The sequence below is a fragment of the Aulostomus chinensis genome, chromosome 22 (assembly GCF_037954235.1).
Source record: "Aulostomus chinensis isolate RoL2024-O1b breed Wild chromosome 22, RoL_Achi_v1.0, whole genome shotgun sequence".
NCBI classification, from domain to species: domain Eukaryota; kingdom Metazoa; phylum Chordata; class Actinopteri; order Syngnathiformes; family Aulostomidae; genus Aulostomus; species Aulostomus chinensis.
In genome coordinates this window covers 17,076,400-17,091,831 of record NC_141341.1, presented here as the reverse complement: position 1 = coordinate 17,091,831, position 15,432 = coordinate 17,076,400, and the positions used below count along the sequence as shown (strand labels likewise).

General features: G+C 43.2%; 1 protein-coding gene across 1 annotated transcript in view; it reads right to left on the bottom strand.

Annotated features, from left to right (window-relative positions):
• The window catches only part of trit1 (tRNA isopentenyltransferase 1), a 52,046-nt gene extending 36,855 nt beyond the window's left edge, over positions 1-15,191 (bottom strand). The window contains exon 1 of the mRNA XM_086192673.1: positions 15,001-15,191. Coding sequence (XP_086048799.1) covers positions 15,001-15,159 — 159 coding nt within the window. The 5' untranslated portion in view covers positions 15,160-15,191. The remainder of the gene's footprint in view (positions 1-15,000) is intronic.
• Positions 15,192-15,432: the final 241 nt, after the last annotated feature.

Genomic DNA, 15,432 nt, shown 5'->3' with positions numbered 1-15,432 from the left:
CAGCTGTTGCTTCTTGTCTGTGAGACTCAATTCAGGATACTGAAGTTTGCATAAGCAAATTTTCGTGCAAGAACATTTAAAGACTGGGGCCAATTGTTCCTGTGTCAGTGTGCAATTACAACACAACAAAAGGCAGCTGAATAATAATGATAGTTTCTAACGGTTACCCTATGTCTTTATCTTCTCTCTCCTCTATAACACCATCTATTGGGCACCTGCAGTCATAGTGACAGATCTCTGGAAACTTACAAGTAAACCCAGCACATGTGGACGTTAAGTCAACACCATTCTTTAAATATAGGTTTATAAGCTCAGGGGAAGTACTGAACAGGATATACCACATACAGAATAGTCTGCTTTATCACCGCCTACCTGTGTAACATTTGTTTCTCCATGGGTGTATTTCAAGCAATCCAGTTATATGGTTTGTAGCTATTCACACCTTTCTCATTTCATGTGATATAGCATTTCCTGAAGCAATTGTTAATGATGAATAACAAACTGTTATTTAAGGGAACTAAAGGCAGTATTACTCCCTTGAGCTGTCATATTCTCGATTTACCTCCGTTCAATCCTATATCTTCACTGGTGTTTTGTTATTTCATGGCCAACCTTTATTGTTTTTCTGCTTCCTGTCAAATGATGTCAGGAGTTGTATACCGACTGCAGCGCTACCCTAAAGTAATTGTTCGGTTTGCCTTTTTCTGGTCCACCAACGTGGAACATTTATGGCCATCCAATAACTTTATGATTAATGTCGAACCCTGAAAATACAAAAAATGTATATACATCAACATCGGTTATTGGCAAAATTGCTATTTTTAACAATGATCAGTCTCGATGAGGGCATTCCTACTAGAAAATGAAACTCATGGAGATGGAGAAAATGTTTCAGAGATCAAATGGGTCATCTTCAGCCTCATCATTCACGCTGCTGTATTCTAACAGGAACCCCGGTAATGTGGGTTCAGCTGCCTGGTTGTCCCAGCTTGCCGTTCAAATGGATGTGAATGGATGAGATAGAGTGACTTGTGTGTGAGCAAGAGAGGAATGTGTGTGTGTGAGACAATGAGCTCAGTGTTTGAGCCCTGCAGAGCCTGCAGCCAGGCTGCCTGGCCAACCTTACGCCCTGCACGAGACAGCTGTTCCTCTGCCACATAAATAAGGGGGGAGCGCGGCGAAAAGACAGAACAACAGACAGAGAAGGGGGGGGGGGGTGATGGGGTGAACAAACACTCATTGACAAATAAAATAAGATTCAGAGGAAGCCAACAGAAGATGACGGGAGATAATGCAGAGCTTTCACAGCCGTGTTGGACCAATGTAGCAGTCTGCTAGCTTTTCAGTTCGCATGGTAAGCGTGGTAAGCTAATGACATTACAAAAACTTCCTCTGCGTTCCTATGCGTAACATTAAAATCACTGGAACTGTGAAAGCACCAGTTAGCTTATGCAAGCTAACATCCACACTGAATGATGTTAAATGCTTACACAAGCTTAGTTGGTGATGAAGAACAGCTCAACTGCATTTAAAAACATCAAAGTTTCTTTCTAAGTGGACTTGAAACTACAATGTTGCGTAGGAGCTTACTAACGTGGGATAGTTACTAAATTAATTCAGCTGGCAGGCTAACTGCTAACACTCTTGCTGGTTCAGCAATATTTTATCTCCTATGCATTCTGTTCTTGGATGTGTAAATCATTTCAGTCAATTAATGTCAGGGGATTTACAGCTGTCCAAGCTAGCAAGCTTGTTAACTGCTAGCTACGTTTAATTTTAGTGAGCTCTTAACAACGTGGTGTTCAGCAACGTGCTATAAATAAAGCCTTGCACATTGATGGGGTCATTATGCTATCGCCATTTCATATGCAATCAACATTTACATCATAATGATAATTTAAAGGGAACAAGTCAACTCATGGTACTTTGTTTCAGAGAAATGTTGCAGGGACTAATAGAGCTGATGGGCTTATTAGGATCATAATATAGCCTAAAAATATGTTGAATTTTTATCATCCATTGATTTTTAATATCCATTTATAGTAATAATAATATATTGATATATATATATAATAATGAAGTTGCTGGTCAGCCAGAGATGTGATGAAATCTTAAAATAAAATGAAGAAATCACTGTCCCTACAGAGACTGATTCTCATTGTCATCCCTTTTTTTGGGGGGGGAATTTTTTACAAAAACTTAATGCAAAGCTGCACTTTACAAATCCAATATACGGTGTGGTCAAAGGTGAAACTGCGATGAATGCAAAGATGGTGGCACAAAGAGACACAGTGGCTTTGCTAATTTCAACGAGGTTCTGCTGTTATTTTATTTTTGGATTGATGTCTGGAACCCACCAGTAACTACCACAGCACACACATTCCGCTGCTGACAGACATTTCTCGGCCAGTTGGGTCGCCATCGAATAGTATGGTGGACAGAAGACGCGGAAGGCGGCACCACAAGGGCCTTCACTACCCAGCAACTTCCTAACCAACACCAGATAACTTGGGAACAGGAATGGACGGTGGACGAGCTGACGCTTATCACCAGGATATGTACATCTTGTCTGGAACTGTTTGACTATGGATATGTTTTGAATGTGTTTTTAAGGACAGTATTTCTCCATACATTATAACTGACTCAGCAATCCTATAAAATGTGACTGATCCATCTTTCTGTTCATATTCATCTATCTTCTGATCCATTTCAACCAAAAATGGGGTTATCACCCATTATGCCAAGAGGGTGACTGGCAAAGTTTACACTTTGACACGGTTTATTTGCATTTTTGCCAAAGTCTACTTCTATGTATAGGTCTGTGGTCTGCAAGGTTACAACAAGCACATTCCCTCAACTCTGCGATGTGGAGCACATACCCCTGGGAATGGACTAGTTATACGAATTTGTAAGATTCCCTTCTTCTCCTTCATTAAATCTTTATTTAGTCAAGATAGGTTCAATAAGAGGACCGCCCTGATCATAATCACAGTTTCAAAATCTGTTCTGCAGTAGCCAGGGTTGAGGACCCTGCTCAGGAGCACCTCGGTGGTGGTAATGAGGACAGGGCAAGAAACACATCTGCACTTCCCACACACAGATTTATCATGCTGGTCCAAGGATTGAACCTACAACCCAAGTTCGCTACTCTAACCTTTAGGCCACCATATTCAGCATTCTACAGGACCCTCCCACCCTGAGTTGACCTCAGAGGAACATGAGCTTTGTGGTACTACTGACTACAAGCACACCCCTGGTCGCCGTGGCACCTACGTTTTGATTTGTTCTATTTGTTTTTCTCGTTTGTTTGAGGAAAAAGGGTCAGTAGAGATGTATTTAATGTCATTCGTAATTCAAGGGAGCCCATCCATCCATCCATCCATTTTCTACCGCTTATCCTGTTAAGGGTCGTTGGGGGGGGGGGGGGGGGGCTGGAGCCTATCCCAGCAGCCTTTGGGCAAGAGGCAGGGTTCACCCTGGACAGGTCACCAGTCCATTGCAGGGCCAACACATAGAGACAGACAACCATTCATACTCACAGTCAGACTTTCTATGAGAATCATTACATTCGGGGATATGATTTCTGAAGAGCAATGCCAAATTACTGAGAGCCTCAGTTAAATTACAGCAGAAGCAGCTGGTCCAGAGACATAATAAATGGCCATTCTGACCCGTCAACACAGCAATACAATTAAACTGACCTGCCTCTACGTTTGCATATTTCTCTGTGAAACTACACATGCACCTACATCACATGAATCTTCCCTCTCGATTTAGCCCTTCTATCCTCCCCCCTCGAGGCACCATCCTTCAACAATTTAATCCCCACATCTTCCTCTCCTCTCTCTTACTCTCTGTGGGGAATGGCCCAGTAATGCCAGACTAATAAATCATTCATGGAGTTGTCCTCCACCACCCCCCCCCCCCCCCCCTTTGCTGATTTACTGTAGCACTGACCGCACCACCACACCCGCAGACAAGCACACATGGGCACACAGGAAAATAAGAAGGAGTTAATCAGCTCTCGCTCCTACACAGGCTTAGATTACTTAAAAATATGCATCATAAATCAGATGTGGGTGGCGGCATCTCCTGACTTACAATACAAACAGATACGTCAAAGCCCAGACAGGTCATAGCCACAGCAGACAGCTAGTGAGACAGTGGGAGGGTGAGAGGGAGCAAGAGAGACATCAACAGAGAGTGAGGGAGAGAGAGTGGGGAGGCGGATGGTGAATTAGAGGAATATAACACTCAGCTGCAGCGTTTTCAAGTGTAGGATGTGTTTAATACGTAGATTAACAGTTGGTGCATGCAGGCACCTCTGGCCAATAATAAGCCCCGCTTGGCTACATGGCGACCAAATTTACAACCTTATGAGCAAATCAACCTTACTGCTATTGAACTTTTTAGAGTGTATAAGAGCCAGGAGGACAATTAACAGATTTCCTGCCACTGAGGCCGACTTCTCACACTGACGAGAAAATGACAAATTGACCCCTTTTGTTGCAAGTTTCACTGCTCATGTCATCTTTAAAAGAATGCAGCCGCCCTTCCATTCATACATGCATGAAGCAATGGGTCAGTGCTCACTAATACTTCCAATAGTTCCACTGGCGCGAACATGCGCACGCACGCGCACACACACACACACACACACACACAAACATTATGTGTGTACGCTTGTGCATGACCTGTTAAATTGACCCCTTGGACTATTAGAGGTCCTGCAGGATGCTAGCTCACAGCACAGCCCACACACCAACTCTGGCACGCCCCTCCAAAAGGAAACAATTCATCTTGAGGTAACAATATGTTTTCAGTTAACACATTAAACAGGTGATTGTGTGCACATATGAGAAATCTGCTTATGCACAAAAAGCAACACAATTAGCATGAAATGTGCGCCAATATATCTTCTGTCAAAGAGTGAAAGATGGTGGGTCATTCATTGCCAGAGGCAGACTGCTGGTTTGGCTAGTTTCTGGGGATAATGGGAGATTTCAGAAACACCGCAACCTGAAGCATATTTATGTAAAGAGGAAGACACTCTGACTCTCTTTTTAAATCAGACTTAGATCATTTCCAACAGCACTGGAAAATATTGACACAAACATTTCTAAATTCAATTAAAATAATACACAAATTACATAATCGCTCTGACAGTTATCACATGATTTTACTGTAATTAAGGCATGTAAACCCACCAGTATTAGGGGTGTAAATCCCCTTTCATCATGAATAGAGACGCAAGTACATGGTTTGGGCTTGTCACCGTGTTACATGTCGGGATGCGCCGATTGCCCAGCCAGGGCAGAATTGGCTGGTTTTCTAACCAGTCTCCAGCCACAGCGTGCCGCTTCACCAGGAATAGCAACTAGTTTCTTTTTACTGGATGGCAAGTCAATCTGCAGACAGCAGCTCGAGCCAGATGGGAAATCTTCACATAAATGGTATAGTATATCCAGTCAATTTTCAAAATAAAATACCATGTGCCGGTTCCCAATCGCAAAAAAAAAAAAAACCTGAAAAGGACACATCTAAAAATGTACTGTCTGTACACATGATCAAAACACATAAATCAAGAGACAATAACAAAATCAACAGAATCTGAGCAAGTTAACAAAGCTGGCAGACAGCAGGAATTTGCTGTTGTGTTGTGTTGTGCTGCCATTGGGACACGGTGGAAATTTGGGGTCCTTGTGGAAGTTCTTCACTTCACTGTGTGCAATTTGTAAAACCCTAATCCTAACCTCAGGGGAGTCATAATTTGATTGGCCATGCAGCTCAATGGTGGAGTGTGGTGACTATGCTGTCAGTGGAAATTGCATGATTTTACTATTTTACTGCTGTAGAATCAAAAGCATTCATTACAACTTAAATAACGAGATACTACACTCTGAATTCAGTTTTAACTATTACAAATTGTGCTGAAACACATTGGTGCAGGTTCTAACTTTGTTGAAGTGGTAGCAGAAACCAGCAGTGGACAGCGTGTTTTTGGCTAGCATGTGGACTGGCGTGTTGAAGTTGCATCTCCCGCTGAATCACCACCCAGAACCAGGTCAAGTGGAGGCTGAGAGCTCGGGAGGTGATGTGATGGCTGGTTCGACAACTAAGCAGCCAGGGCTGTCCAGTCAGTCAGTGAGATCTGAACCTCACACCATCAAGAGCCTCCTGGATGATGTCCTCAAGCGGCAATCCCTGCTTGTCTTCCGGCTGGACGCGCAGCAACTGGACGCCCCTCGCAGCTCTGAGAGTCCTGCAAAGAGTGTTGCTCTTGGCCCATCAGATGTCCATCCTCTCCCATGGATGTCCATTGTGGAGAAGGGGAGACAGATTTCTCTTCCTCTATTCTCTCCAGATGACCCTCTTCAAGTGTCAAACTTCTTTGCGCCGCTCGAAGAGCTAACTGACCTCGTGACTACAGGTGCCTCGACCTCTTTGGAGGAGCCTGTCCAAAGTGGATCCAAAACTAGGAGAAAGCAGGGAAATTTATCCTTGTAACTGGTGATTCAATCATCAGGTCTGTTGAACTCCCAGGCGCTATCACATACTGTCTTCCTGGTGCCAAAGTTATGGACATTATCGAACTGTCTCTAGTACTCATTTATCTCCTCCCCTCAGCTAACATTCTGATTATACACGTGCACAAATGATGTCATGAAGGGGCAGTCAATCGCACTTCATGACCAGCTGCAATTTCAATTCAGTCTGGGCAACTTCTGTATTTTTTCTGGCTCCATCCCTGCTCCTTCCAAAAGCGGGAAGCAACAACCAGAGTTAGAAACTGGATGGATGGATGGAGTTTCCATTGAAGACAAGTTTAGTTTTATGTTTTTTATATTCTGTCAAGTATAGTTCTTAGACAGAAAATCAGGAATCGGTATCGGCAGGTCACACGAACAAACAAAATTGGAAATCGGAATCAGTCAAGAAAAAAAGCAACAGGTGCATCTCTAGTAATATGTAAACATCAATGGGCCATTACTCAAAACCCCAAAATCATTAAGATCCAATCTCATTGATACTCCTACTGGGACAAGGAGAGGTGTCAGGAGAGTGATGAAAAAGCAAGAAGGGTGTAATATCCATTTCACACTGCACACGTGGCTTTTTCTGACCCGGGTAGACCCTCAAATAAAAGATGGCTGTTCCTGTTCTGCTTGAACAGAGACAAGGAGTTGCCTTTCTCCTTTTTTCCCTTCGCATCACATGAGACATTACTAAACTTGAAAGAAGTGAAAGATGTTGTCAGCTCCAGCGTATAGTATCCTGAGCTTGAACACAATATTTGGTAACAGTAGAAAATAGGGATGTCCTGATCCGATGCCAATTTAGCACATTTTATTCGATCGGTGATCCGCCGACCTGCATTCAAAATCCCTGATCCGATCTTGAAAAATATCAATACCGTCATACATTTATAGTCCGCAGTGTATAAATAAAAGCTGCATTTCTGCCCTGTACGAGTCATCACTGCCGTGCTCCGAACGGAAGTGATGTATTGAGGTCGAAGGTTTCCACCGGCCGCACACTTCTCTGAATGGTGTGAAGAGTATCGATGCTTGAGCACAGATGGGTTGAATTTATGACAAATACAAAAAAACTCAGCAGAGGCAAAAAAACTTTCGATGTGTCTGGTACAGTTAGACTATCTTCTTAGTTTGGTTAGTTAAGAGTGGGCGTTCCTGTTGTCCTCCCATCTGTTGTTTTTTCACAGGTCCCGCCTCAAACTGTCAGCCATTGGTCCTCCACAGCTGATTCACGTGTGTCAACGAGCCCAATTAGCTGTCAGCAAGACGGTCCCCTTCATATGTGGCATTGTTTGGTCCGCATTTGACGGCTGTCACTGAGCCTCCATGTGTTTTCGCCTGATCCATGTAACATTAGAGAGTTGTAATTTGGGTTTAGTAGCCTGTGTTGAGCCTCAACTCTGCTCGTTAGCCTATTTTAGGACTCTTTTTGTTGTTTGTTTCACTAGTTGTGTTTCGGCACGTTATTCTTTTGTCACTTTGTAAAGAAGGACCTTTTTTGTATAGTATATTAAACCAGCACACATACCGAAGCAGGGGTAAATCGCCATTTATTTTGATCTCCTGTTTTCTCATGTTTTTGTTAGTCCAGGGAGTCTGGTTTAGTTTTGTGACTTTGTTTCTATTTCCAGTGCTTGTCAGTTGGGTTAAATGATAGCTTTATTTTGTTTATTATTGTGGCCTGGATTTACTCTGATGCGCCGCTTTCCTTTATTTTTAGTCACTTGTTCTTTGTTTATGCGTTCCTTTTTTTTTTTTTTTAAACTGTTGTCGGTACATTTTGCAAACGTCAGTCTCGTATTCATTTGGTTCTGCTTCTGCTCCCCTAGACTGGGGCGTAATCGTGTCATTGTATGTTGTTGATAGCGAAGCTGAAAACCACTCATCTTATGAGTTTCCAAGATCAGAAGTGCCGGAAACCAGCAACAAACCACGATATTCACCCCGATTTTATGCTCCTCTTAATACCAATAAGAGCCAATAAATACCCATGTCTCCTCAAGGATGATGTGTCTGAATGCTGATCAAACTTTTTCCCATCCATCTATCCATCCAGCCATTTTCTTCCTCTTATCCTGTCAAGGGTTGTGGGGGGGCTGGAGCCTATCCCAGCGGCTACTGGGCGAGAGGCGGGGTTCACCCTGGACAGGTCACCAGTCCATTGCACACACAGTCACACCTACAGTCAATTTAGAGTATCAATCAGCCTCGTCCCCTCTTGATGTCTTTGGATGGTGGGAGGAAGCTGGAGTACCAGAGAGAACCCTCACAGGAACAGGGAGAACATGGAGACTCCACACAGAAAGACCTCGTGCCCGAGCCGGGACTCGAACCTGGAACCTTTTTGCTGTGAGGCGACAGTCCTAACCACTACAAACTTTTTCCCATTCAAACAAATGCCAGGTAGAATCGGGTATCCGCTGTGTGATTTGGGGCTGGCTCAGACAAAAGGTGACTACAAGCGGCATTATCTCTGGTGGCAGACTGCGATTCAAGTGGGGGTATCGTTGTACAGTCTGCAATCATGTCTTACTCAAGTTTTAGATCCACGTCACACAGTATGGCTGGTACTAAACTTAGAAGATTACTAAAACGTCACTGAGGGCCACGCCACATGACGCGAGTGTGGCCGCCATTGTTTCAGTACACAATAACCACATGACCCCTCAACAGTTTGCTATTATTTTAATGGTTGGTCTATTTTTTCTCAGGCACTCATACATGGTAACCGAAACTCCACAGAACTGGCTTGGTTTGTACAGGCAGATAAAATCAAGATAAAACAACCAGCTCACCGCTGCTGTGGTGATGCATTGCAGACAGCCTCAATACAGTATGTCAGGCATGAGACTAGATGTGTACGACTAGGGGTGGGTAATGGCAAGGATATCATGATACTACACATATCATACAATAATATCATGACATCCTAATATTTTGTGATATTCTACATAGTTCACGGTAAAAGTAAAAATTGAGACAAAAACAAAAGTTCTGTACATGTGTACATCAGATCTACTGAAAAGATTTAAGGCGTTTTATATGTGTGGCGGCATGGCTCAGGGGTAGAGAGGCCGTCTAGCAACCAAAGGGTCGCTGGTTCGATCCTCGACCCCGGTGACCATGTCGAAGTGTCCTTGAGCAAGATACTGAACCCATAATTGCTCCTGATGAGTAGGTTGGCGCCTTGCATGGCAGCCTCCACCATCAGTGTGTGAATGTGTGTGTGAATGAGATGAAACTGTAAAGTGCTTTGAGTGCCGCTAAGGTAGAAAAGCGCTATATAAAATTGAGTCCATTTACCATTTAAATTTCTCCACAGTGTTGGCTCCTGATTGGCCACTTCCTTGACTGCCTCGTCAATTGCTACAGGAAATGGCGTGCAGCATCATACCTACACTGTGACTGATTAAAGCACAGGTGTTAAAGTCATATTGTTTTTACAATCTATCCAAAACATGAACTCTTGTTAGAAAAAAAAAAATCAATACTAAGAGCTGGCATATTGATCCTAAGAAGAGAAAAAGTATTGTAATATATTGCCAAATTAATATTTTTTCCATTCCTATGTAATCCTACTGTTGACAGAATGTGTGAATACATTGGTATATAGGAACCACAGCATGCATCAGACTCGTTTGTCACTTAGCTGATGCATCCAAACTGATCAAATAGTCTTTTCTTGCCCAAACAGTAACTTTTATAGAAAGTAGATCATTAGTGATGACAACGCATGCCCACTGAAAGTAGCAGCCAATATTCTTAAAGTGAAGAGTGAGAGGGAAAGGCACAACTGCGCAGCTGAACACAGACCAGGCATGAAGGATGATCACAGCTCTCTGCTCTCAGTATCCATGTCAACCTATTACCATTCTCAGTGAGCAACGCCTTCCTTGACAAATCACCCTCTCCCCCGAGGTGAAACCTGATTAACAAGTGGTTGTCCATTACGACTCATCAAAAGCCTCATCCAACCAGTTCATCCTTCACCCTCAAAGACACCAGCACATTAATAATCCACGCAAACAAAATAGCAGCACGTCACCTCAGAGCTTTTTTACAATCACACAGTATGTACACTAGATTTAGCATCATCTGATCCTGAAAAGCTGTGTTAAACTCTAGCACGCCTCTAAGCATCAGCACTGCGTACTGCTGCTTGCCTGTCTCATCTCTGCTCTCCTTACAGTTGTTCTGCAAATGTTTTACAAGGAAAGAAAAGCGCCTTCCTTTTGCCTGTACAGTTGTTACTCAAGCATCTCCCATTAGGGTCAGAGAAGAAACCAGTCGTTCCATATCAAGAACAGATCAACATCCCGCACTATGAGTCAAATATGGATGTAGCCAAAACTAAATTGGTTAGTTCGGTGGCAATTTGAGTTATATATACTGAGAGAGAGGTGGGATACACCCTGAACAGCTCCATCACAAGGCAGAGAGAAGGACACAACTGTTAACTCTCACACTGGAGATCAGAAAGTGCATACCTCCCTCAAGGGGAGCTTTCAGCCCCACATACTTTCATACTCGGTCCCAAATTAAAGCTGCAAGCCTCCTCACACCCATGTGTATGTGTGTATCTGTTATGTGACTGTAATGTTTGGATATAACTCTAGAGGAAAGGTAGGTGATCTCCCTTTCAAAGCAGTAAAACCAACAAATATGCTACGAAGGTTTATACATAATATTTTAAATGTTGGACAGCAAAAATAAGTTCCTGTGTGTCTCAAATCAAAAACTAAAACCTCAAAATTTCAATTTGGCATCTCATAATGTTTTACCCAACCAAAGTTATATTAATGCAGGCAAGGACCGTTTTGGACACAAGTGTGTGTTTGATTTCTTTAAATGAAGGTATTCTGACTCGGCCCGTTCACTACCATTCACTTTGCAAAGCTAACTAGCAGCCAGCTGGTATCTGTGAGTCTCAGCACCGTAACGCACACACAAAAGGAAAGAATGGTATCTACCTTCTAGTTCGGCTCTGAGAAGGTTGGCAAATAAGACTATTTCCCCCTTGAAAATGCCAAGTAGCACCTGAAGAAACAGTAAGAGGAATCATATTTATAGTTTTTACATTTCATTCAGTAACAATAGCTATCATTGATTATCTCTCTACCTACTTACTTTATTTATTATTTCCTTACCTACTTTTATTGATTTAGTATTTACTTCCTTACAAAGATCGGTCTTGGATAGCCAGGAGGAGTGTGTCCTCTCTGACAGCCAAGTTGGGTTGACACCCGTCATTCTGAGGTGACTGAACTCCTGCTGCCTGTCAGGGGGAGGGGGTACAGCCGGTGAGCTACCACTCTGTTCTGCAGCTGTTCGAGCTGCTAGTAGCAGCTGAGTTAGTGTTAGCATCCTTGCCACGGGTACTACATTGAGCTTGGGTGTGTTTAGAAAACGAAGATATTTTCGCCTGCTTTTCAGGCGGTTGGGGTTGACATGATATGTTCTCCTCCACTCGTGTGTCTGTGTGTGTTATTTGTGTTTTATTATAAACTGACAACAGAGGAGAACTGCAAATCCATGCCGATATAGAGAGTAAATTGAAATGCCTTTGCATAAATGAAATCAATAACATAAGCCTTACTAGTATATTTAATACAAGAGCATCTCTAGACCTGTTCTATAGGAAAAGTGACCTCATACGACATTAGTTTAGACTCAACCTTATTGTCATTACAGTAAGGAAACACTAGTGTTTGTGGCAATATTCCTGCGTTGCTGGGAGAACACACACCGAGCCTACTCCATGGGCAGAGTTTTAATTCATAGGTCATTTTCCCATGCTGCTTAGGAAAATAAACAAGAGTGGCAGCTTTTCTGGAAGCCTTTGAGGGACCCCCTATGGGCCCCTGGACCTCAATTTGGGAACCACTGATTTACACTACTTAGCAGTGCCTCACTCACTGACTCACTGACAGTACAGCCAAGGTTGTAAGCATGTGCGTGTGTGTGTGTGTGTGTGTGTGTGTGTGTGTGTGTGTGTGTGTGTGTGTGCGTGCATGCGTGTCAGCCATAGATAGCATGTCCATTTAATGAGTGAATAATATCCCCTGCATGTCCAATGAACTGTGGGCTAGGGGCATTGGCCAGGGGTGGGAGGGGGTGATAGTAACACAATAGGAGTGTTAGGGAGTGTGGGAACCAATTCTACCCAGGACAATAGACACTTCCCAGTGGCCACAGCATGCCCATTCACTATCAGCTGCTGGGCCGGCGTAGCACGGCGCTGAATATGCACCAGCTCAGCACAATGCTGCTTTCTCCCAAACAAGACCAGACTGTTTCCTATCCCAAAGACAACACAGCCCAGCTCTAGCCTACACACAGCCTCATTCTCACATGGGTACTCTCTCACTCCCTCCAAGTCCGCATGTCTTTTTGGCATTCTCTCGCTGTCACACACACCAACAGGAGGGTGGCAACAGGGCCGGGGAAAGCGGGAGAAAAGCTGGGGCTGCTGTGCTGTAACTAGGCCATAGTTTCTCTCCACCAGAGCTGCTGGTGAGTGAGATATTTTCAGCTGAAATGTTATTAGCATAACCCAGTTTACCCAGTACCAGGTGACTGCTGGAGGAGTCGCTCCCTGCAGGGGCACACTCTTTCAAGGATAATGCATTGCAAACAGTGTGAGTGAAGTGGAAAGGTGATGTTTCACTGACATGGATTATTTTATCTGGAAGAGAAATCCCATCACGTGTGTCAGTGGGTGTGTTCGTGCTGTGTTCTGGCATGACCCAAACTCAAAAAAACTGGTACCCAACTCTCTTTTGTGTGTGCGCCCTCTGGTTGCTGTGGCAACGGAGCCTGAGAATCAAAAGGGGAGGGCGAGCAAGAGAGAAAGCAGAGCAAGGAGACACCAGCGTGAGAGTTTTTCTATGTCACTATGTTTCTCACACACACACACACACACACACACACACACACTCTCACAAAGAGTGAGAACAAGTACAATCCTCCCATGTCAGGACAGAGACCACCTTCGTATATCAAGGTAATCTTATTTACTAGTAAATTAAAAGTTAACTCTCCTCTTTAAAGAGGAAACTATCACCAGCTTTACTCTCGCTACACCGTAACAAACAAGTGAACCACTATATTTATCAATCTGTTTACAACAGCTTACATTTCTTTTACAGCATTCATTTAAGATTGCCTTTCTGCATCAGGACTAAGCTGTTACAATAAAATACGCACAAAACCTCACAGGTAGACTCACTAACCACTGTAACATTAATCCATCGACTAAAGAACACCCTGGATCAAATTTGACACCCAAGTCAAGTAGATTTCACTTAAAAAGCATTAACACCCTGCAATATGGGATTGTAGTAGATACACACGGACAGCGTCAGTGTGCACATCTGAATGATATTTACAGGCTCATAATTGGGTCACTCATGACAACAATTATTTATTACCACAGTACACAACATTACTATCATGTTAAGAGCATTTTATGATATAATGATAATAAATTAGCGCAATAATGCACTGCAGCTTTGCAAAGTATGATAAACACTGCATTAATACGAAAATTTAGAGCACAAAAACTTTCAAGATACCCAAAACAAATAAAACCTAAACAAAACTGACCGCACAAAAATTGTAGGCGCCTGTCTTACATGAATCATCATGCATGTAAAGGGAATATAAACTCTGTAAATTATGGAGTTTTTCTCCATTTAATGCAGGACAAGGCATTAAAGTAATTGTCATGGCACCCTAACACATCACGTTGCAGTGAACTTTCCTGTTCATCTAATAATCGCCTGTTATGTCATCAATGTCAACATTTCATACTTCAGTTCTACTGTTAAAATGAGGTTCCCTTAACTTCGATCGAGCCATGTCAGGCAAAGACCTGAATGCACCGCACAGGTAACATGGCGAGTAATATTGCCTATGTTGTTGTTATACTGTAATGACATCCATGATGTAATTTCACCACAGGCAAAACTATGCGACTGTTAATGTCAAGGTATAAAACAACATCCTCCCTCTGGCAGTGCGTTTCTGAGATGATGTCATCACATGTAACCTGCCTCCTAAGGAGCCTTGCTGCATGAATCAGCTGCAGAGAACATGTCAGACCACACAGAGATTAATAAAACCCAGATTTGAGGGTAAAACGCTGGATCCTCCGCTTCAATAACACGTGGAAAGTTTTTTTTTTTTTTTTTTTAGTAAAGAATAAAGAGAGATAGCCGCTATGTTGCAAGACCAAAACAGCTGCTGCTGCTGTCTAGCGCAGTAGCTAACGATTAGCTAAACTCGACAGGGGACTACTCCAGGTGCAGCCGGATTACCACATTAATCTGCATCAGATTAGATATAAAGATGTTTAATTAACTGTTATTTGTTGCTATGTTCATTCCATTCTTCTAACTGGCCCCACGAGCCTAATGGCTGCCATGTCAAGGACTCCATCCCCTCGTGTTGACACGTCTCCTACCTGCATGGAATCGGCGCTGATAATTTCCCCCTGAAGCCTTCTCCCTATGGCGATGGCCAGCTTGGATTTGCCAGTTCCGGTAGCTCCTAGAATCACCACCAAAGACGGCAAAATCGCTTTCCTCAGGGTACCCTGCACGTTCCGAGTGGACGCCGCCATGATGCTGCTTCCAAGGCGCTCTGTTGGACTGTCTTGCGCATGCGCGACGGCTGTAGACAATGAAGGAGGGTTCTGTTTCCAGGCAACAGGGAGCTGTTTTGTGACAATGTTGGTTGACGTCGAATTATACGGGGCTGTAAAGGAGTATATTTATGATAGGTGGCTAAATAAGTTTAATCATTTTTTGAGACTTTAACTTCTTTAAATTAAACGCGCCTTAAAATTTCGATTAAATCATGTGGTCAAATTAATCAACCAGTAAGACGCCAGAAA